Raw genomic sequence first — 25,514 nt, forward strand, 5'->3', positions numbered from 1 at the left:
GGAGGGAGTCAAACTATTCTCCAAAGCACCTGAGGGTAGAACAAGCACCATTGGGTGGAAACTAATCAAGGAGAGAAGCAACTTAGAACTAAGAAGAAATTTCCTGACAGTTAGAACAATTAATCAGTGGAACAACTTGCCTGCAGAAGTTGTGAATGTTCCAACACTGGAAATTTTTAAGAAGATGTTGGATAACCATTTGTCTGAAGTGATGTAGGGTTTCCTGGCTGGGCAAGGGATTGGACTAGAAGACTTCCAAGGTCCCTTCCAACTCTGTTGTTGTTGTTGTTGTTGTTGTTGTTTACACAAAATGACATTATACACAGCAAACGAGATGACTATGCTGGATTTTGTATCATAGATCACTAGTCGAACACTTCCCAAGCATTTAGGACTGTGTGATGTATCAGTGAATTATGCGAGCAGATCCCAGTAAGGTGGCCTTCTGCAGCTGACTAATGGTGATCTTGTCGGCACCAATTGCTTTTAAGTGCCGAGTACCATTGGAACCACCTACACTGGTTTATGCCAGAGTCTCTGCAATTCGATTCTCAAATCTTGATATCTGGAGATGTTTTCAGTCTCGTCAATTCTGCTGTCACCAGGTATAGCAATGTCAACTATCCACACTTTTTCCCCCCCACAATCGTGATATTCAGGGTATTGTGTTCCAAAACTTTATCAGTCTGTATTTGGAAATCCCACAGTAGTTTTGCATGCTCATTTTCAATCATTTTTTCAGGCTTATGATCCCACCAGTTCTTTGCTACAGGCAGATGGTAGTTGTGACACTAGTTTCAATGGACTATCTGAGCAACTGTGTTGTGACGTTGTTTGTAGTCAGTCTGAGCTATTGTCTTACAACAGCTCAGTATGTGATCAATGGTTTCATCTGCTTCTCTGCCGTCTGCAAATTATTATTGTTGTTGTTGTTGTTCTTATTATTATTATTAATATTATTATTATTAGGCAATCCATTGCCATGTATCTTGTAGAATTTGTTATTCTTAACCCTTAAATTCTTTTGATGGTAAGTTGCAGCTTTATCTCAGGCTGAGCAGAAACATCCATACCAAGAGAAATCTAGGAGTCAGCCCTATAGCCATTTAAGTAGCCCGACAATATTATAATCTGTCTTCCAGCAAGGAATCTGCTTCTAAAACCTTGGTCTTACTGAAAAACCCCAGCTCCATCCAGCCTTCCCTTTCTCCATGAGAGATTATGCCTTAGGTGGGTGATTTTTCTTAAATCAGAGCTAAAATTTCTGCCAACAGATTTAACCACATAAAGCAGGAGTGTCAAACTCAAGGCCCGCGGGCTGGATCCAGCCTGCAGGATGCTTAGATCTGGCCCATGCGGCCGCCCTGGAAACAGCGAAGGACCGGCCTGCTGTGCCTCTGCCAGTGCAAATGGAGCTCAGGAGGACTGCATACACTCCATTTTCACTGGCAGAGTGTTGCAGGAAGCTGTCACAGCCGAAAAGGGAGCTTGGGAGCCCATTTTCACTGGCAGAGCACTCAGTCTGCCAAGGTGCCCCTGACACAAGTGATGTTCAGCTGGCCACACCCACTCTGGCCACACCCACCTCAGGTCAACCCTGAGGTCAAACACAACCCTCAATGAAATCGAGCTTGACACCCGTGGCATAAAGCATTGTTGAATTCGAACTGCCTGAAGCTCTTGCCCAGCATTACTTTGGAACTGTCCATGGTCCTGACTCTTTGCGTGAAAGTTCCCTCTGTAATTCTAACCAGAAGAGGAGAAAAGATTGTGAAACAATGCATACCCAGCCAACACTCCCTCACTTTGCAGGGATTCAATTGGGATTACTTGGTGACAGTGATCACTGGCCAGCATGACTATAAGCCAAAAGGTACAGAATGCTGTTACCTTTTCAGTGAAGTGGTACCTATTTATGACTTATATTTACATGCATATTTTTGTCCTAGTTGGTATCTGTGTCAAAATCAGGTATGTGGATGATAGGGTGAGTTAAAAGTAAATTGACTCAGATCATAGAAGAAATCCACCCCACAAGAATGTATAGAGTCTGGCCTTGTAGTAAAATAAAGCTTTTTTCCTCTGGTGTAATCACAAGGTAGAAAAGGTTGTAGAGATGCAAGTTAGCATCCACCTTACTGGCATTTCCTAAAACAAGACTGACCCAAAGGTGCTTTTCCAGGAGGCAACTGGACTTTCTTGTTTTTTTCTTTTGAAGATGTTTTCTTCACCTTTGGGATGACCATGATCCGGATGAGTGAGAATCTATACAGACTAAAACAAGACTGACTTCCAGGTTTGATGCCTGATTGCAAGAGACAATTTTATAATTATGTGTGCCTCATAGAGAGGTACAAAACATTTATCTCTGGAACTATATTCATAGACACAAACTATCAGAAATTTGGTCTGTCTCCCTACAGTGGTTTTTTCCTCCTCTACCAATATAATAAGTTATCTCTCTGAAGATTCTTCTCTTTTAGCACAGTTGGCTGGTAGCCCAACAGCTAAATCTTTTCTCAACATTCCTCACATTGCTAGTTCAAGATTTGCCTGAGGCTGACAATGAAAACATTTTCTCTTTTTCATCCATTCTGTATCCTCTGACCTGAGTTCCTCTCCTTCAAACTTCTAGATTAACTGGATAATATCTCAAATACATTTCATAAGTGAAAAATACCAGTTTATTTTTGTTTCACAGCTCTATTTTCAGGGACCTAAAGAAGAGAAGGAAACATTCGAAGATGGAAGAAAATTCATGGAAAGTGACAAGAGTAAAATAAATAAAATAAAACCTAATCACACATTGTCTTACATGAAACATCTAACACACAAGCTATAAAATATTTTCAAATACGGAACATGATTGAATTTAACAATCAAATATCACTAGGCAGGTTGGTTATACCATTATGCAGGAACTATTTCAAAATACTTACTCAGTTGCATGCCCATATCCAAAAATCTGCCAATTACTAAAGAGAATCATATGTGACTTTTAAAATAAATCAAAATATTATATACTATTACATAGCAATGCTGGATGAAGTCAATATTTTAAATACTCTTCCAAACAATACAGAAAAAACAGATAGAACAACTGTCCAATACTGGCTCCAATACAGAAGCATTTAATGTAAATGTAACTTTTTAGGAATAAGGGTTTTCAAAGTAAGTTTTCTGAAGGATAAAAGGAATAGCATACAGACAACATGAATAGGCTGCCATCTATTATGTCAACCAATCCCCAGAACAGTTTTGCAAATGTTATTAAAATGTTTCCCTTTTAATTTTAAAGATATTACAGTGGTGGAGGGAGAGAGAGAGAGAAGACATTAAAGTATGCAAAACCGCAGAAGCACGGAACTCAGCAAACTTACCAATAATTGATTCAGTATTAGGCCACTTTAGAATGCACAAGTCCATCTTGGAAATGACAACGCCACATTTAAATTGTAAGTGAAGAATCTGCACGGCTCTAATACTCATAGAAAAAGAAAGATGACGCTTATGCATAATTGGCTGTCAGTTTTAATGAAGAGCAGTGCAGAGGAGGCGGGAAAAAAAACAACCAAAACCCAACAACCTCTTTTATTCTTGGAAAACGGATCAAGGGTTGGCTAGCAAAATCAGACTCCACTTTGAGTCTGAACAAAATAATTGAAACTGGTTTGGCGAAGGGCTGTCTCTGGGTTTATAGGCTTGCCTTGGATGTACCCCATCTCAGTTTGCCATGGGACTGGAACATGCACTCCACTGTATTTCCATATATCTGCCTCCCTGAAGGGCAGATTCAAAGCTCCAAAACAAGCTTTGTCATTGCGGAACAAGGAACACAATTCTCTAAGAAGGCTACAAGGGCAGGCAAGGGGCAGCAATCCTATTTTTCATTATACAACCCTCTCTCCACCAATCTGCAGTTGTCTGGCTTGTCACACATGAATTTAATCCTTCAGGAAGGAATTACCCCCATGGAGCTTTTCTAGTAATGAAGTTGCTATCACAATAAACAGGAGCCCTGCCCTTGAGAAACTGTTAGAGATTTCCCACCCCACCCCACTCCCCTGGGAATTGCATGGAGAATGTTAAGAAATCATTTGGCTCCAGCTGTAGTGCATAGTGACTGCGTGATGAATTGTTCCTCCTGATCAGTTTTTTAATGCAGGGAATAAAGCTCTAATCTCAGGTTTACACATTGGACTCTATTATAAGACGCTTCTGAATTTTTCTTAAGGCCAACAACAATAGTACCATCATGGGAGTCTAGAGGGCAGGGGGAGAAGGGGAGTGATGAGACTTGCATGACAACATCGTGTTGTGTGACTTACCTCCTTGCATTAACATTGACGAAATGCGATGTGGAAAGAAAACGGTGAAATTTATGGGATTGTGTCTTTGCTTGAAGGAACCAAAGTTATAAACAAAGTAAGCACTGTTGCTACAGATGCCACTAGCTAACACTCCAGAAAGATTGTTTTGATCAAATAAGAGCTACTAAGCAAAGACTGTGTAGCACTTGGTTTGCAGATATCCCCGAGGAAAATACTACAGACATGGCAGATGCTTCTTTCTATGGCAACAGGGATGCCCATTGCAGCTATTAATGACATGAGGATCACATTGAGCAGATTGGAAGACCATATAATCTAATGCATTCTCTCCCAAAGATGGCCAACACATCACTGAATGACTCTCTGAAGTTTACAAGCAGGACCCAATGGAATCAGCTCAGCCCATTTCTTATCCCCAGGAAGTGAGGTTCCGTTTCATTCTGAGCAAGTAAGCCTATGAGTTCTAGTAACCCAGCAGCTTTCCAATATGATAGCTACACCTCCTCCATAACCCCCCAATTAAGGCGACCGTTGTTATGCTACCTGGTAATTATGGGAAATGAAGTCTTCAAACCCAAATGTTGAAGACAAGGCTGCCCTTTCTTTGTCCTACTTAATCCAGTTTTAAAACTACTGGTTTCATGAATGTCACAACTTTCCATAGCACAATACATGTCTTAAGTATGTGTTGTGCAGAATGTACGTTTGTGGGAGGAAGAGACTATAGCTTTTCTGCTAAGCATTTTGTCCATCACTTTGCCTGGATGTTCCTGATGTTCTTTCCAGGGATTGTTTTACTGGAACAGACCACACAGTTCATCTAAGTGGTGCAGCAATTTGATGGCTATCTCATTTATCCTGCGGGAAAAACATGTCAATTCCTGCTTGACCCAGTTCAACAGATACCAACTGTTCACATTACAAAATGAGCTCCTCCCTCAGTCAATTCAGATCCCTTCATGTGCCAATGAAATGACTGGGTCAGTTGATCAGTAGCTAACACCATCAATGGGGATGAGGGTATATGCATCGCACACAAAAGAGCTGAGGCTTGCATTGTGACATTGGGTCTATCCTCTTGTCTTTTTTTCACTCTCTCATGGATACTGCTGCCAGCAATAATATTTTCATCCCTTCTTGTGTCCTTGCAGTTATTAAAATGACCATAAAGATGCAATGTCTTTCATCCCACTCTCTAGGATTTAATCATTATTCTTGGAATGCTTAATTCAAATTCAGGTAAGCAATTTGCATGTACCAGAAATATCACTACCACCCTCTAGATCAGTTCTTCCCAGACATTTTCCTTAATTCCCCCAAAATTCAAGGATTGGTCATATCTCCCTTCCTTCTGCACCATTATAACTTTGATCATAACCCAAGGACTTTCTGTATTATAAAAACAATATCACTGAATGATATTTGTCATTTCAGCCAATTGCCATTGATAATTTCGCTGATTTTGTTTTAACAGGAATACTATGGAAGATTTCTGAATATATTTTAGTACACATGGCAATCTTTAAGTCAATTCAAATGTCCCCATTGTAAAAAGTATCATTACCAAACAAAACTACTTTTATCCAATTGCGGGTAATTTACTCAGATTTGGGAAGCATTGCTCTAGATGAATTAGCTAGACCAATGAACTGATCTAGGACATGTTTCCCAGGACATGTAACCCCCTTATTATCCAGTTAAGCATGCTGTGCAAATAGGACCATTGGCTGATGGCCATTTAACTGATGAGAGTTGAATCTCACAACATTTGGAAGACCAAAAACGTATGTGCCAACTGGGTGGTACTCACACAACATGCTTAACCAGTTAAAGAATTATCCATTTTCTGGATATGTACAATCCAATAAAGGAAACAAATAGGTTAGCTTAGTATGGCTTGTTAAGTTATCAAATATAATTAACGGTAACCAAGCTTACCATGTTATGTCAATTCTGCCTCTGCCTCTGCCCTACATTGAGATCCATGGTGTTCCTATAACAATTGCTATCATAATGTCCAGCAAGGATTCTCCTTGTGCAAAATTGGTAGACAAGGAGATTCCATTAAGGGTGACATATAAAAGGGGCCTCTGTGGCTCAGACTGGTAAGACAGTCTGTTATTAACAGCAGCTGCTTGCAATTACTGCAGGTTCAAGCCCCACCAGGCCCAAGGTTGACTCGGCCTTCGATCCTTTATAAGGTAGGTAAAATGAGGACCCAGATTGTTGGGGGCAATAAGTTGACTTTGTATATAATATACAAATGGATGAAGACTATTGCTTGACATAGTGTAAGTCGTCCTGAGTCTTTGGAGAAGGGCGGGATATAAATGCAAATAAAAAAAATAAAATAAAATAAATGATATCATGTGTAATAGTAGTGGCTGGATTATGACACAGGTGACTTAAATTCTAGTCCAAATTCTAGCACTGCCTACCTTAAGCAAAGTGGACCTATATATGAGTATGTTGCCTCTATATCATTCCTAGAAAAAAGACAAACTATGAATCTAATTAATCAGTACAGGTGGAACTTTAAGGTAGTACCCAGGAGTGGGATTAGCCAGTTTGGACAGGTTCGAGAAAACCGGATGTTAATTTTAATCTGGTTCACCAAACCGGTTGTTGCAAGGACTGGCTGACCCCACCCACCCACCCCCCTTCCCCTCCCAGGAGTCTCCACGCAGCCCATTTTGGATGCCGGGTAAGAGTAGGGCCCGCGCAGAGGCTCTTGGAGGGTGAAAAATGGGCCTACCGGAAGTACCGGAAGTCTGACATGTTTCTGGCCTCCGGAGGGCTCCCAGAGCCCGGGGGAGGCCGTTTTCACCCTCTCGGAGGCTCAAAGGAAACCTCTGGAGTCTGGGGAGGATGAAAACAGGAGGCCAAGTAAGCCATGTCCATCATGGCGACACCCACCCAGCAACTGGGCAGAGAACCGGTTGCTAAAATTTCTGAATCCCACCCCTGGTACTACCTATGAAAAGCTCAATGTTTTTTCATGAGATTGTGTTTTGTGTGTTTGCTTAACATCCTCCAAATGGAATCAAAGAGATGAGAATATATTCAGAGGAATGTACTAGCAAAGCAGCTGCTAAAAGATTCATACCACCCTTTAGAATTGTCTCTGCTGTGCTCCTGTAGTAAAAATCCAGACCAGCGTTTCTCAATCTTGGCAGCTTTAAGATGCCTGGACTTCAACTCCCAGAATTCCACAGCTAGCTGGAGTTGAAAAATACTGTGCAGCCCATGCAGGACAGCAACAAGATTTATTCTTTATAATCTTTCATCAGACCCAAACTAATCTCTAATCAGGGGATCAGGATCAATTGTAAAAACTGCATATTATAACTCTAAAGTCTAACTTTTGAATTCCTTTCCCCATACTCAAAATTTTATTCAGGAATTTAGATGGGAAATTAGATGGGGATGACATTCTCAAGCATGTCAGAGATTGCCTCTGCATAACAGATACAAATCAGGTGATTCAAAGTCTAGTGGTAGCTGCATTTGCACTATGCAGTATATAAAACTTGGTTTGTTTTAACTTTTATAATATAATAATAATATAATATAACAACAGAGTTGGAAGGGACCTTGGAGGCCTTCTAATCCAACCCCCTGCCCAGGCAGGAAACCCTACACCATCTCAGTCAGATGGTTATCCAACATTTTCTTAAAAATTTCCAGTTTTGGAGCATTCACAACTTCTGCAGGCAAGTCATTCCACTTATTAATTGTTCTAACTGTCAGGAAATTTCTCCTTAGTTCTAAGTTGCTTCTTTCCTTGATCAGTTTCCACCCATTGCTTCTTGTTCTACCCTCAGGTGCTTTGGAGAACAGCCCGACTCCCTCTTCTTTGTGGCAACCCCTGAGATATTGCTAACACTGCTATCATGTCTCCCCTAGTCCTTCTTTTTATTAAACTAGACATACCGAGTTCCTGCAACCGTTCTTCATATGTTTTAGCCTCCAGTCCCCTAATCATCTTTGTTGCTCTTCTCTGCACTCTTTCTAGAGTCTCAACATCTTTTTTACATCGTGGCAACCAAAACTGGATGCAATATTCCAAGTGTGGCCTTACCAAGGCATTATAAAGTGGCACTAACACTTCATGTGATCTTGATTCTATCCCTCTGTTTATGCAGCCCAGAACTGTGTTGGCTTTTTTAGCAGCTGCTGCACACTGCTGGCTCATATCTAAATGGTTATCCATTAGGACTCCAAGATCCCTCTCACAGGATATTTTATGAGGATATATGCCTATGTGAGAAACAGCAAGATACTGTATGAGGATTTTTCTACATATGGCAATCTTCTATAAGTAAGATTGTAATTTTCCTCTCAACCAGTCATAACTGTGGTAATTTTCATGTAATTATCATTTACTTCTACATCCACCTTCCTACTGATGATACTCTTTCCTTCATTTTTCTGAGCATTTTTCAATAGATCTGTGACAGATTGGTATGATGATTGTGAAGCACAAATTATCAAGTTCATACTATGTATATGATAGTACATGAACTTGATAATTTTATGCCTCAAGTGAGAACTTAGTGTTATTTGTTTTATATGTTTTTCTATCCATGGTATTTCTGAGGGTCTTTCCAATAGCAAAAGTTTAAAAGTATTAGTGTTCTTTTTAACTTCTATCTTCTTTAAAGTCTGACTTCTGCAACCTCGGAATGAAAGGGGTAAAAAACCACTGCTTGAACAATTTTAATTGTTGATGATAATAGACCTGTAACAGCATGGGAATATTTTTTTTCATATTCTGAATATCTTTGCTACTCTACCAATTGCTAGTCTGTGATGTATTTCTTGGCTGCTGGTTCCTTCTCTTTTGATAGTTGAGCCTAAAAGATGGACACTATCTTTTAATGTCTTCATTTTTAATTCAGAGTGCTATAGCTGCTGTTCTTAGTTTGATTTTCTATATATTTAATAAAAGTTCCATTATTCCTATCGCTGTGCCCTTTATATTTCCATTACTTGAACTTGAAGATCATTTGCAATTTCAGGCATCATAGTAGAGTTAACCAGCACAAGGACAGGTTGCTGAGATTCTGTTCCTCCAATTTTAAAACCATGCCCATTTGCTTCTAATCTATCTTCTTTCAATCTATATTCACATATAGGTTAAATAAATAAGGAAAGACCATATAGCCTTGTCTCATATACTTGCCAACCTGGAGTTAATCAGTTTCACCATATTCTCTTGAAACTATGGTTTCTTGACTCATACATTGGTTTTGCATAAGGACAATGAGACATTCTAGGCAGAGGTGGGTTTCAGCAGGTTTTGAGCAGTTCTGGAGAACTGGTAGCAGAAATTTTGAGTAGTTCGGAGAACCGGTAGTAAATATTCTGACTGGCCCCGCCCCCATGTATTCTCTGCCTCCCAAGTCCCACCTGATCAGAAGGAAATGGGGATTTTGCAGTAACCTTCCCCTGCCACGCCCACCAAGCCATGCCATACCCACCAAGCCACACCCAGAGAACAGGTAGTAAAAAATTTTGAAACCCACCACTGATTCTAGGAGTCCTGTTCACCTAAGGACATTCCATAATTTGACATGGTTGACCCAAACAAAGATCTTTTATTGATTGATTGATTGATTGATTGATTGATTGATTAAATTTTTATGCTGTCCATCTCCCCATTAGGTGACTTTGGGCAGCTCACAGATTATAGGCAATGGAGCACATTTTGACTTCTTCTTGGTATTTTTTGGCTTTCTCAATTAGTCAATATGCATCGTAATAATGTTTTGTATTCTTGGCCTTTTGTAAAACCACCTTGAACACCTGGCATTTCACTTTCCACAGCTTTAATCTGCATTGGATTAGCCTAAGCATTAGTTTGCTAGTGTGTAAAATTAATGATATCGGGCAATAGTTACAAACTCTACAGTATTAGGTGTCCTTTCTTTATCATCGGGATGCAGACCGGCTTTTTCCAGTCTGGTGCCCACTACATCATTCTCCAGATTTGCTGGTATAATTTAGTTTAGAACCTTTACAGATTTTTCCTCTATTTCTGCATCAATGCCTTCCAGTGTGGTAATGGCTACAGTACTGATCTAACTTCGTCTTCAAAAATTAGCAGTTCTTGTAAATAGAAAATCATTTCTAAAATCACGTAGTTTATCCCGAAATTTATCAACTGAAATGAGCTAGGGGTGTAAGGTTGCTCACAATAAAGAAACAAGGGAAATGTTGAACAATAGCCTTTAACCTCTATTATAAAATAGCAAAATAGCACTACAATTGCTAATCATTCAAAAATACATGTATATAAGTAGGATTGTGCAATGCTTCAGATTCAATTCCAAAAAGACACTTTGGAGCATATGAGAACCCAGCATCTGTCTGTAACTCTTTAAAGCAGGGGTGGGGGAACTATGGCCCCTTTATGACCTGTGGACTTCAGCTCCCAGAATTCCTGAGCCAGCATGGAATTCTGGGAGTTGAAATCCACAGGTCATAAAGGGGCCTTTGTTTCCCACCCCTGCAAAGCAACTTGTAAAATGCAGGCTAAAATTTAATGAACAAGGACACATATTCAATGTTGCAGCTACTAAGATTGTTGGACGAGCAGGCACAAAAACAGCCAGGGAAGTGATTAAAGCCTGGGAAACAGGCTCCTCGTCAGTCAACAGGAATGCTGATTTGCCACCAGCCTATCAAGTACTTAGAAGATGAGGGCTAGGCAGCACAAGCAAATGACAGCCAACAATTTAAAAGCCAGCCATCAACACACCCCAATCAGCATCTAAAAAAACCACATAAAACAGGCGCTATAAATACCACACACAGAACAGCACACACTCTGCTAGAGAGATGGGCTCCAGAAGACGTGTCCAAAAACTTGGAAGACAAAACCTCTGGTCCCGATGATCGACCCAGATTGGATCCTGCAATATTATCCTGGGACACGTATATTCGCCTTCATTCGTAAAATTCTGAAATCTGTGGGGCCCGTGAAAGTTCACACTATACAACGATTCCTAAATTACCCCCTGTTGGTGGACTATATTTCCATTTCATTAGAAGCTTTTTCTTCCAGTGTGTATCTTTTATTGATTGCCATTATATAAAGCAGGGCAGCCGTTCTTAGACAGAGAGAGTTAGATAACTTGGCCGGCTACCTATTCAGAAAATGGGGACATTAAGGAAAGCAGGCAGAAGGAGAGCAAGACAAGCCATTATATTCTAAAACATGGTAATGTGAACACTTACATATCCAAATGTTTCCCGACTCATTTAGCTTGTCACAATGACATGACCTCTTCCAACACATCCACAGACTGGGAAAGTGCCAAAAACTTCACATATATTCAGAGACAAGAGACCAAAAAAAAAAAATCCCTGACAAAATGCTGAAATGTGAAAACCGAGACGGAGGGTGCAAGACCTTTCTTGCTCAGCAACAATGCACCATTTTTAATGGCAGTACCAGAAGCCATCAAACCAACGGGATGCTACAACCAGCTTCCTCTCTGCATCAAGCAACAGATCGAAAATATGTTAGATCAGTGGGAACGTAATCCACCTTGATCTACACTACAAGTTCAGAACTAGCAGCTTCCATGGGAAGGCCAAGAGGATCAGAACGGGGAAAGCGGCATCGTATCATAAAAGCCTCACCTATTTTGTACCTGCCCGATATCAGCAAGTGAAGCAGAGCTTGCAGTGCACCCGCAAAATGCTGTTTTCGCCATTTCAACACCCATGGCAGAAGCTCTAATCTACACGGTTGCCTGAAGCCGTGAAAATCTCTGTTCCACCCCTCTGAAGTTGTTAGTGAACTATTATTTTTAATGTGGCCAAAAGGGGAAATGATTAAATACACAGCTGGAGACCATTGGATTAATTATATTTAACTTTAAATGAACAGCTAGATGAAATCCTCCCCCCCCCCGACACACATTCCCCTTATAGTCCGGCGTATGTTCTCCCTGGGTATAGGTTACACACTGTTAATCTAGATTGGTGTTTCTCAGTCTCAGCAAATCCAAGGAGGAGTGGAAGAAATTATGAAAAGGAGAGAAAGGAGAAATTTCAAGAAGAAAATGCAATGTACGAAGAGGCCTATGGACGGTGTGAAAACCAGGATGACTTTGCAAGGATTAAAAGGAGAAGTATAGTGAATGATGTTGGTTTAAAGTAGATTTCTCTATTTCTTTCTTTCTTTCTTTCTTCCCTTCTTCCTCTCTGTATTTATTTAGTATTTGTTTATTATTAAATTTATTTGCCACCATCTTGCCACAAGGTGACTCTGGGCAGCTTATAAGCCGGGCAGCTTAAAAACAATAAAACTATACAAATATATATATGTACATATACATACACATATGTATGTATACATACATAGACATATACATACATAAAAGGTTAAGGTAAAGGTTCCCCTCACACATATGTGCTAGTCGTTCCCGACTCTAGGGGATGGTGCTCATCTGCGTTTCAAAGCTGAAGAGCCAGCACTGTCCGAAGACATCCCCATGGACACGTGGCCAGCATGACTCAACACCAAAGGCGTATGGAATGCTGTTACCTTCCCACCAAAGGTGGTCCCTATTTTTCTCCTTGCATTTTTTAGGTGCTTTCGAACTGCTAGGTTGGCAGAAGCTTGGACAAGTAACGGGAGCTCACCCCGTTACACAGCACTAGGGATTCGAACCACTGAACTGCCAACCTTTCGATCAACAAGCTCAACATCTTAGCCACTAAGTCACCGTGTCCCTATACATACATACACACGCATATACATATATATATATACACACACATATACATACACACACACATATACATATATATACACACACACGTCATGCATATGCATATGCATATACCTATACCTATACCTATACCTATACCTATACCTATATACATATACATATACATATACATATACATATACATATACATATACATATACATATACATATACATATACATATACATACATGCATATATATATATAGATACATGCATATAGATATACATATACACATATATATATTTGTTTTCTGAGGTTTTCGCAGGTGTTTGTATGTAGGTCTTTGGTTATTCGGGTTTTCTCCCACGTAAAATTGGAAGTGTCTTGCTCCCAGAAGCACGAAGCTGAAGCCTGAAGAGGACGAATGAGACTTCGTCGAAACGTCGCCAAGACACTTCCAATTTTACGCGGGAGAAAACCCGAATAACCAAAGACCATATATATATTTACATATACAGGTAGTATAACAATTATTATAACAATTGAGCCGAAAATGTCTGTTGCTAACTGAGATATTTGTCCCATTTTACAATCCTTCTTGCCATAGTTGTTAAGTGATTCACTGCAGTCGTTATATTAGAAACATGGTTCTTAAGTGAATCTGGCTTCCCTGTTGACATTGCTTGTCAGAAGGTTAAAGAGGTGATCACATAACCTGGGACACTGCAACCGTCATAAATATGATTCAGTTGATCACATGACCATGGGGATGCTGCAATGGTCATTAGTGTGAAAAGCAGTCATAAGTCACTTTCTTTAGGACCGTTATATTATATAATTATAATCAAAATTATAAATTATGATAAAAAGATGGGAAGGGAGCTATATTTCTTTTCCTTTGTTTACCTCATACCTTATTTTCTTTGGCTCAGTGTTTCTTTTCTGCACATTATACAACGTACCTTATCCTGAAAAGGAATTGGCACAGACACAATTTGCAATTTTTTTTTAACCAACTACAGAATGGCTATTGAGAAGTAAACAGACTACTTCAAAAGAAACAGGAGCCTCGTCACTATAAGAGGACTGAAACAGCACAACCCGGTTCTAAACCACAAATCTCTTTAGAAGGGTCAGATTAAACGTATACAAGCAACCCAACCCATCTGCACAAACACTGGAACCAAGCTGGGGGGATGAGAACAAAGGCAGGCCGAGATCAATTGGGAAAAGAACGTTTCACAGACCCTCTTAATGGCAGGGTCTTCCTTAAGCCAATACAAAGATCACAAAAGAGCGGGCAAAGTTTATTGAACGGCCACGTCTTTAACTGACCTGCTTGCAAGTGTTTTGTAATCCTGTGGAAACCTTTTATGTGGGATCCAAAATTAAACTGCCCATCGTGCCAATTAGGGCTCCTTCTAATTTGCTGCCTGTCCTTCTGCCCATTGTCGTTATATAGTTAGTTTTTTAAAAAAAAAAACCACAAATCTGGCAAGTTATTCATTCCACTTCTCATTCCTTACAGTGGATTTAACTTAAAGGAGAAAAGTGTGTCCTTTATGGTATCATCATCAAGAAAACAAGTCTTCTCTGCATTGCCCCATCCCTTCCTCCCTCATACGCCTCATTTAAGGTGTTGGTTACGACCTTTAAAGCGCTCCATGGCTTAGGGCCTGGGTACTTACGGGACCGCCTACTGTTACCACATGCCTCCCACCGACCCGTACGCTCTCACAGAGAGGGACTCCTCAGGGTGCCGTCCGCCAAACAATGTCGGCTGGCGGCCCCCAGGGGAAGGGCCTTCTCTGTGGGGGCTCCCACACTCTGGAACGAGCTTCCCCCAGGTTTACGCCAAATACCTGACCTTCGGACTTTCCGCCGCGAACTGAAGACACATCTTTTCATTCGCGCGGGGCTGGCTTAAATTGAATTTTAAATGTTTAAATTTATATTAATTTTAAATGGGGTTTTAGCGTTTGGTAAATTTTTAAATTTTCAGGCCAATTTAAATAAGTTTTTTAAATTCCGTTTTAATGTATTTTGTATTGTTCATTTTATTCTGCCTGTACACCGCCCTGAGTCCTTCGGGAGAAGGGCGGTATAAAAATCAAATAAATAATACACACACACACACACACACACACACACCTCACACATACAGGGTTAGGCTAGCTATCTCCAGTGTTGGTGTCTCCAACAATGTTACAACTGTTAGAATTCCCAATTTATTACTAAAAAGCTCCAGTTTAAAACCCGAGTCACCATGATCAGTCTTGCTCACCTCTTCCCATCTCAGGAACAACTTCTTTTTTAAAAGTTTTTTATTTTATAGACAAACATACATTTAAAACATCAGCAATTCCTTTCTTGTGACATCTCGGTGTTTTCTTCCTGGCTCCATCATTCTGTTGTTTCTTCTTTCTTCACGTCAATTTAAACTATTACCGTTTTTCCACAAATACATTATTATCATTTTCTTACACAATTATCCATTGCTTATCTGTACCTTTCTTCTAACCAATGGTAAAAATTTTCCCATATCTTAAAATATTCTGAATCCTCTCTTCCTTTAATCCTCAAAGTTAATCTATTCATTTCTGCACAATCTAAAAAAATTTCTAATAATTTCTCCTTCCAGGGGTATTTTCTCTGCTTTCCAATTTTGCGCAAAAACTTTTCTTGCTGCTGTAATTACATGTATAATCAAATAAATATTTTCTTTACTAATTTTCTCTGGTAGGATCCCCAATAAAAACAACTCCGGTTTTAAATCAATACATTGTTGGGTTAACAACCCAACAGCCATCTCAGGAACTTTAATATTAGCCAGTTCTCCAGTCTGGAAAGCTTTTATGGAGAGAATCCCGTCCTAATGTTCCCTCTTAACCGTATCCCTTTCATGTATTCATAATCATGTTTACACATGCATCTGTTATCAAATACATGCTTGACGAAATACATACATACATACATACATACATACATACATACATACATACATACATCCTCCTCTTCCTTTTCATCTGGCACAGAGCTCTGCTCGGGCAATAACAGGTTGTGCTTCCCTTTTATGTGAAGGTTTTATACCCAGGGAGCAAAATCGAGGCCTGGTTCACTTACTTCTTGATGTTTGAAAAGCTAGAAGTCTAAGGGTTAATTAAAAGCCAATTTAGATTGTAAATATTTGAGAACATTTCTCTTCTTAAAAAAAAAAAAAGTACCGGTAAATGAAAACAACAGTGTAGGGAAATGGCTAGCGCTATTTTCTCTCCCTCTGTAGTTTTATTGCTGCAAAGACAGGGTTTTGTTTGCTACAGTACTTGTTTACAAAAAAAGAGAGAGTAAAAATCACTTGCCTACTCAGTAGCCCATAAACTACTACCTACATATCACTCTCACTTTGCTAGAGAGAATCACTTTGGTTTTTAGGGTTTGTTTGTTTTTTTGCTTTTATTTCAGAACTCTTGCAGATCCCACCACGAGCACCACAAGGCGAGTCTCAGAGCAGGAAGAAAAAACACATTGCAATGGGGGTGGGTGGGTTTCAAGATCTCCATGTGTTTATTGACTGGAGGGTGTTATAAGGATCACACTTTGAGAAACTGCAGAGCCAGTGAAAAAACATATTTAAAAGCATTTAAAATAGTTTGACTAAAAAAACTTAATCCCTGAAAGATTTTAAGAAATGGTTGGCCATTGACTTCTTTCTAAGGCTGAGAAGGAACAAGTGGCCCAAAGTGACCCAGCTGACTTCATGCCTAAGGTAGGTCTAGAACTCATGGTCTCCCCATTTCTATTGCATTCTACCAGACTGACTGTCATGTCATTTCTCCTGCTCTTACTGCTGATCTCTTGCCATCCAAAACATTCTATTGCTCATGATTGATCAGCAAATAGAACCTTTGCTCAAATCACAATGTCTTATACCCCAAAGATACAAAAATGCAAGGATTTCTTTATCCATAAAAGAAAACAACAATGTATTCAACAATCAACATTTTGCTATCTTTAAAGGATGCCAAAAACTAAGCAGACTCTGCCATAGCATGGGGAGGAGGAGGAGGAGGAAGAGGAGGAGGAGGAGGAGAAGGAGAAGGAGAAGGAGAAGGAGAAGGAGAAGGAGAAGGAGAAGGAGAAGGAGAAGGAAAAGGAGAAGGTGAAGGTGAAGGAGAAGAAAACATGTCACCCAAGAGTCCATTCTGCTTAATGGTGATTCACCCAGGATCATCTGTAGCATGTGTGTGTATTTATGTGTGTGTCAAATCCTGCAAACAAAAGATGGCATCATGCTCAAAGCCCTACCTTTTGTATCTGCAAAGCATGTATAAAAGGGTCAGGCCTTCCATTGCAATGTCCTCTGGCAGATTTGACATGCATACATATACAGATGCCTTGATTCTTTCCCTTCCAAACTCTCTAGAAGCCTAATTCTCATTCTTCAATTAGCAAGAACAGAGCCAATTCTGGATGTTAGGGTTGGAGGAGGAGGAGGAGTTGCTTTGTTTTTTGAAAATTCCAGTTCCTACAAGCAATCTACTTTTGATTTTAGCCTGGCTCTTCCCCATGTAGCCAGGAATTACATGTATTATCATTCTTATTGTTGCTGTCTATTTATTAGCTGTCTTTTAAAACAAGTTCTTTAGGCAAGGTAAAACAAAACAATTAGTTTTGTATAATTAAATACCAAATTAAGATCCTAAACAACCCTAAAACTAGCACAAGAATGATTAAATTCTGGCAAGTGCTTTGAAACGTAACAAGAACTAAAACCATCTCAGCACTAAAAATAGTGCAGATGTCATCAGCAACCAAGTCTTTGTAAGTCAAAACTGGGTTTGCCCGTAGTTAATCAGTTCAACTAAAGACCTAAATGCCTGCATTTCTGCACTGGGATAAACTTGGTTCGTTTAAACCTTGGCTTCTTTTGTGCGGGCAAATAAGGTTTGGTTTCAGTGTGTTCGGTGAAGTTTATGAGTCTATGTATTATTGAAACTCAGAAAATGGGTCAATTCAGTGACCAAGTTAAGTGTGTGGATGCAAGCGCTGAATTATACATTAGATCTTTAAACCTCCCCATTAATCTTTCAAAAGGATGTGGCTCTTAAAGGTCGAGGAGATTTTTTTTATTTTTTTTAAAGGGCTTGTCTGTCACCGAAAAGAGAAAATGTGGGTGCCAGACGAACGGTCCAAAAGAAAGCTGTCCCCAGACAAGAAGCGCGTGTTTTGCCTCAGTTGCCTCTGGTGACAAGGAAATGGACAGTCATTAACCTTCTCAGCAGTGACATTCAGTAATTTCTCTAATTAGATTTTTAAAAGGACGGGGGTGGGTGGGAGCAAAAGCAAAGCAGGCATAGAGGGACAGAGGCTGAGATTTCACAAATTGTGAGCTCTAAGCAACATTACGGGAAATCGAGAACTTGTTAAGAAAACACTATCTTGGTGAGAAGGTACCGTGAATCAGAGCTTCCTTCCAGCTGATGCCAAACCCAACCTGACAGTTATAATGAGAGTTGTTGTAGACCAAGGCATCTAAGAAGCTGCCAGCAAGGAGAAGGCTATATCTATGGGTTAATTTTATAATGGACCAATGGACCAAGGGACACCCAATTTCAAATTATCCCTTCAGGCTCCACGAAACTCATTGACCTACTCTCTCAACCTACTGGAAGATAAATTGGCAAAACCCATGCAGATCAGTTTAAGACTATGGGGAAAGCATGAAATCCAACCGTGATTTTAATCACTGTCATACGGATCATCAACAACAGTGAAACACATCCTCACTGTGAAGTGAAAACAGAGCCAAGAACTCTATCATCAAACTGTTTGCAGCCAAAAATACAATATAAGATAATAGGAACAGGTGAGGGAGCCAAGTTGTATCCTGCAAAGGAAACAAAGATATAACACTCACCTGCTTCAAGAGGCTAATACTGTACATAAGATTTCCTCCTTGCATTCAGACAACATGCATAACCAAGTAAAGTAGAGGCCAAGAATCATGATATCTACAGTGAGCTATGTTTTGCTAGCTTTTTATGGCTTAACGTGCTCTGCGAACTCACACCCTTTGATTAGTTTATGATGCAGTGTATTGCAATGCTCTGCAGAATACAATACAATGTATTGTACAAAGTAGACACATTCAGCAACCATCATGTTAAAACATTTCTGTGCACTCAGTCTCTCCACCTCACTTTTCTCATCTGTAAAATGGGGGTGCCTCTGGCTTCCCTGTCAAGGATTTTTCTGCATGTTAACGTGTTACAAAAGTTACAAGCAGCTGTCACAGTGGCCACAATGAAAAATTCCTTGCAGAAATGGGTAACTCACTATCCAGTTTTAACTATTGTTGGCTCAGCCTGAATTACATTCCTTCTCCGACATAATGGATACATCATCAAAAAGTGGCAACGCAATTATACGATGAGCCAGTACATTTCTGATTCAAATCCTTTCTTTGCCTTGGACCTTAAAAAAAAAAAAAGCTAATGTCTCTCTGCCCCCACCTGATAGTTGCTACCAGGATTAATGGATGAAATTTACCAGGACATGAAACAATTGCCCAGCTGGGAAAAGGGCCCACAGCTCAGTGGCACATCCTATACTTTATGCATGCTCAGTACAGCTACAGAAGGAAGTCTTGCAAGCCAATGATTCTTCCCATTATATCACACTTTTCCCCTGGGAGCTGAAGGTGGCACATCTGCAGATTTCCCAGTTTTTATTTCTAGAACCACCATGAGCTATGACAGAGAAACTCAGTCACTCCGTGAGCAGAAGGAACTTGAATCCTGATCTCCTTCCCTGGTTCCAATTTTTTTAAAAAAACAAAAACTCCTTATCTGGTATTCTCTAGATCAGGGGTCTCCAACCTTGGTCCCTTTAAGACTTGTGGACTTCAATTCCTTGTGGACTCTGGGAGTTGAAGTCCATAAGTCTTTAAGGGACCAAGGCTGGAGACCCCTGCTCCAGATAGTTAAGATTATAATGCTCACAAACCAGCCATTCAGCCAGTTTATGTTAGCTAGGAATGATGCAAATGGTAATCTTACATAATCAAAGAGAGCACCTGATTGAGAAAAACTAGAGTAGGGACACCCTGGAGATGGGCAACTAGTCCGTCTCCTGAGGCAGCTTGATATTTTCAACTGTCCAAGCAATGAGGTGACCCAAAGAACTCTCAGAGGATGTGATATTCATGTACCTCTTTTATTTGCTGTCCCCAGCACTTCAGAATCTTGGTTGGGTTTGCATAAGATGCTTAACTGGATGATTTAAAAACCTAGTGGCTGTAGATGCATAACATGTAAGTGGGGGAGTTTGATTTGTTTGTCTCGGTGGTTCAGTGGGTTACATGAACCTAGTCCATTGGATTATGGGCTAATATATTAGAGAACCCAAAATGATGAGGCTGGTTACCAGGTTAAATAACCAGCCATGTTCACCCATGTTAAATCCTTAAGCAGGTAAAATCTCACAATCAATGTCTATGTTCACATAACATGCTTACTCATATCCTGATTTAACATTATGGCCAGACTGACAACGAATATGTGAAATCAACAGCTGAATATTCCCACTATACAATGAAATACCACTTATACCATTTTAATCTAGTGTGCTCTGCGGATTCAACCTTAGATCTTATGCTGCTGAGCCCAAAGGATCTCCTTAATTTAGCTTACGTCATTTACAGGCTACTCTCTATTTCTGTATATAAGCAGATGGTTCTCTTCACATACTTATGCAAAGTCTTACACACTGATTGGCTGAACTGTTTGCACAATTCATGCTTTCTTTTCCCCTTCGCCTGGTCTTAGGTGTTCCTGTTATGTCTTTTCTTGCAACCGATAGAGAAAACTTCCGTTTTACTGTGCAACTTTCCATGTGCCAAAATGTGCCCTCTGCAAAGACAGAGGATTCCCCTTAGGGCACTTCCCACAACATTCAGAGCAGAATGCAGGAATATGCCTAATCTCTACTACACAACATCCCTTACCAAATTGCACCTTCAAATCTCCCGGGAATGTTTCCAACTTATCCTTGATGAATTATTCCAAAAAGCTACTTAATGCCCTAAAATGAACTACAGTTCTTATCGTCCCTCTCTCCTCTGTTGTCTTTGCAGAAATGTGACCCACCCTATAACCCAGTAGAGGGAGAAAAAAAACTCTTAGGAAACCTCCAAGTCATCTTCTCCTAGGAAAAGATTATCACTCTCTCTTCCCCCTCAAAAAAAAAAAAAAAACACTTTCAATTGTTTTGCTCCTGGACTTGGGTGACCAAATAAAGACATTGGATCTTTAAGAATATAACATGGAATAATGTACAATTCCAGGGATGTTCCACTCTTGCTGAACATTAATTTCCAAAACATATAACAATGTGCGCTCTCTCTCTCTCTCTCTCACACACACACACACACACACACACACACACACTCAAAGGGAAGACCTAGGTATATCTCTCAATCTCCCTTCCCCATCCAAAAGAGAGCTGTCAAATTACCGTAAGTCAACATCCCCATCCTCTCAGGGACCAATGCCTTGCTTTTAATTTTTCCACCAGACAACTGGAGAAGGAGTGCAATTCTTTGAAATCGAGCCAAGTCTCAAGAGCTTCCCGATTGAAGCCCTTTAGGTTATTGTCTTCTTCCTTTACGGAACAAAACAAATCACATGGGGCAGAATCTGAGGGGTGCCGAGTCTTTCATCTGCCTCCTTCTCCCAAGAGGCATAACCACTATCCACCTTCTGCTCTCTCCCCCACCCCACCCCCCCACTCACGAGGCTCCCATTCTTTCCACTGATCTTTGCAAAGAGAGAATACCAAGCCCAATCAAACAGACACAACAGATGGGACTGCAGCCAAAAATCCTCTTGCTAAGCTTTCCTGCGCCCCCCACCCCACCCCCCCCACCCCTCCTCCTCCACCCCCACCACCACTGCCGCTTCTCCCTTAGGCAATTGCAGGGCTTCCCGGTCTGCTGTGACCCTCGGTCGCCAGTTCTCTCCCCACGGCCCTCACTTTCCTCCCCTTCGGCCCAAGACAAGCAAGGTTGTCCCGCTCCACCCCTCCACCCCACCCCACCCAACCCCTCCTGTTTTATCATACCTTGCTGGGGAATTCTGCGCCCTTGTGATCTTGTGTCCGTGCCAGTCACTGCAGCTGGGTTTGGCCTCGCCTCTCCCTTTGCCAGCCGCTTCTCCCTTCTGGATTCCCCGGGATCTCAGCCTTTCTCTGCCTTCTGCTTTTCCTAGGATTTTTGCTCCGGCTCCGGCTCCGTCCCGGGCTTCTTCGCCGGCCAATCTTGCTTCTCGACAATCGCCCTGCCGTTCTCTTTCGGAGCATCCCCCAGTGAACGGCTCCTGAAGTGCTGGACAGCTCAGGACCATAGAGTCCGCCCTGGCGTGGTGCAAGACCGTCACCTGACTCCCAGCTTTCACCTTCCACAGAGCCCCCTAAAGACGGGAAGAGAAAGGAAACAGGCAAGAAGCTGAAAAGGGAAGATAAAATGCTGTAATACGGTAATCCAGTTTTTATGGTGCGCGTGCTTCTCTCTGTGTGTGTACATATATATGCGCACACACTTCACCGACTTGCCTATATGGATTCAGAGAGAGAAAAGGGGAAGGAGATGATTTTTAAAGGAGGTAAACGGAAGACTATATTTTCCAAAGCAAAACGAACTGGCTTCTGCTTTTTCAGTAGTTCTGGTATAAATAACACGTAATAGCCCATAGGAGAGTGGCATTAAAACGTGCAGCGTGGCGTGCTTCTAGCAGGATAAAAGTCTGTAGAGATTCTCAGTCATCCAGGTCACGGATGTCCCAAAGGTGCTTTTTTTTCAAGAGGCAACTGGACTTTCTTTGTCTTCTTCTTCTTTGAAGTCGTTTCGCTTCTCATCCAAGAAGCTTCTTCAGCTCTGACTCGATGGTGGAAGGATGGAAGGATCTGCAAAGAGTATAAATCCTTCCTGGAAAAGTACCTTTGGGATTTCTAACAGGCTATGGAACCATATGCAAAACTCTGGATGGCCACCAAAGGGGAGGAAAGAATCAAATTGTTCTGTATTCCTTGGCTGACACACCTGGTGCTTGTCTGGATTTTGCAGCTCTGATATATTAAACTGAATTTAAGGACTCAGACTGGCAGCTGGGCTCTCTTCTCAGAATTGCTTTCCATCATTTCCTCCCCACTCCATAAAATATTCCATTTTATCTATTAAATTATTTATTTATGACATTTATCTGACCGCCTGAAACCAACCAGGCAGTAGGCAGCTTATAGAATATTAAAACAAGAATACAAAATCAGAATCAGAATAAAATAAATTCCATTCAATAAATTTTATAAATAAATAAAAATAATAGCTATTTCCTGAGCACATGAAATTTTCCAAGAACTGTTTTTTTTCCTTAAAATTTCTCTTATTTATTATATTTATTCATTTGCACTTAACAAAAAAACTAGATTTGTCCTGAGCAAGTTATAATTTTCATGTGGTTCACTGATGGATAGTTCTGTTATGACTAAATAAGGTCAGCCTTCAGCCAAAGAACAATGACAATTACAATACAGGAGTTGAATGCCGAATTCACCTTGAGTAGTGTTTTATTTGCTTAACTGGTTGAATGGCTGCTTCCAGTATCAAGAAAGAAACTCTGAAACTTCCCATTTTACTGCAGATTCTGACTGTGCCATTGGTGTCTGTGAACAAGGATGAGGCTAATAAGAAACTGTCCGATATTTTTAAAACCAAATGCGAAGATATCCGTTAAGGAGATGAATGTCAGCAAAGAGATTTCACGCTGTAAGAACTGGGTTGAATCAGAGCAAAATTCAGTCTAGGCCAAGCATCCTATTTATAATAGACACCAATTATATCCTTTCAGGAAAGCCTCTAAGAAGTAATAAGGCCAATAGACAGCTTTGGTTTTATAGCCAGTCAAATGTAAGCAAGTAATAGTTAAACACATTTTGGCTTACTTCAGGAACAAGCAATCTTTCGGCCCAGGGCACTTTGGGAATTTGGAATACATGGTAGATACACTTATAAAATAGATGCCATCAGGCTTGCCTATGTCAGGCTTCCAAGTAAACCCCCAACCAGGGGTGAAATCCAGCAGGTTCTGACAGGTTCTGGAGAACTGGTAGCAGAAATTTTGAGTAGTTCGGAGAAGCGGCAAATACCACCTCTGGCTGGCCCCAGAGTGGGGTGCAAATGGAGATTTTGCAATATCCTTCCCCCAGGAGTGGAATGGAATGGAATGGGGATTTTGCAGTATCCTTCCCCTACTACGCCCACAAAGCCATGCCCACAGAACCAGTAGGGAAAAAAATTTGGATTTCACCACTGTCCCCGACCAAGTAAGACTCCAAGGCAATGAGTTCCTCAAAGATCCATTTTATTGGAGATGTCATATTGGCACATCTGGGAAAACCCAAATCTGAAATCTCTTGAGTTTTCCCCACCCAAAAGAAAGTCAGAGTCCGTTCCCCTGCACCCAAATGTCCATCACATGGTCCAATCAATCCACTGTCCCAACTGGAGATGCCTCCCAGTCATGCCACTCCAGGAACATCCTGGACTCTCAGAGAAAACGTCCTTGACTCTCAGAGAAAAGAATGTTGTTATGGCTAAATAACTCTACCAACTCCATACAATCTCCCCTCCCACTTTCCCACAGCACTAAGTGTGGCAGCCCTGAAGATCCAAAAGAAAATATAGTCTCCAGGGCTGACAGCCTAGTCAAAATACCCATAAACTGGAAGGCGAATTAGTGACCTCCTCCTTCAAGTAGGCCTTTTAAATAAAGGAGTCCACAGAACTTGGTCAAAAGATGGTGGCTGTTAAGTTCGGGAAGTAACGAGGCTGGAGACCAGGGTAGTGACAACAGCTCTTTAATATAGGGTGAACCCAGCAACCAGGCTGGGGAAAAACCTCTCCTTATATACAGTTCAACCGGCGGCTTCATCCAATCAGCAACGTGCTTGTTTCCCGCCAAAACCATTTAAAGATACATTACACTCCTTCCCTCCCAGAAAACACTTTACCTATATTTACATATTATTTCTCAACGTAATCACGCAAATAGACTGGGCGTCTCCTGACTCTTTCGGACCTGCGCAGTACATTCCCTGGGAGTGGGTCGAGCTGACCGGAGGGGCTGTTTGCTCCTCTCAGCTCCTCCTCTAGGCCATCCGGCCCTGGATTAATAGCTGAGTCGTCCCTGCTGTTTTCTGCTGGAACCTCCGGAATGTCAGATAAGTCCTGCGATTTTGTCGGGTTTGAGTCAGCTGTGGAATCAAACATGGTGTAGTCAGGGCCCGTTTCGATTAATTCAGATTGCTCGGCTATGCGTTTTCGTATCTGGTCTATGTGGCGCCTCCATACTCGGCCGTCCTTTAACTCTACCAAGTATGATTTGGGACCCGTTCTGTTTAGG

General features: G+C 40.9%; 1 protein-coding gene across 1 annotated transcript in view; it reads left to right on the forward strand.

Moving 5' to 3' along the window:
- The window catches only part of LOC131188726 (kelch-like protein 12), a 99,584-nt gene that overhangs the window by 71,412 nt on the left and 2,658 nt on the right, over window positions 1–25,514 (forward strand). Inside the window, exon 5 of the mRNA XM_058164212.1 lies at window positions 22,326–22,553. Coding sequence (XP_058020195.1) covers window positions 22,326–22,553 — 228 coding nt within the window. The remainder of the gene's footprint in view (window positions 1–22,325; window positions 22,554–25,514) is intronic.

Source organism: Ahaetulla prasina, chromosome 1 (assembly GCF_028640845.1).
Source record: "Ahaetulla prasina isolate Xishuangbanna chromosome 1, ASM2864084v1, whole genome shotgun sequence".
Classification (NCBI taxonomy): domain Eukaryota; kingdom Metazoa; phylum Chordata; class Lepidosauria; order Squamata; family Colubridae; genus Ahaetulla; species Ahaetulla prasina.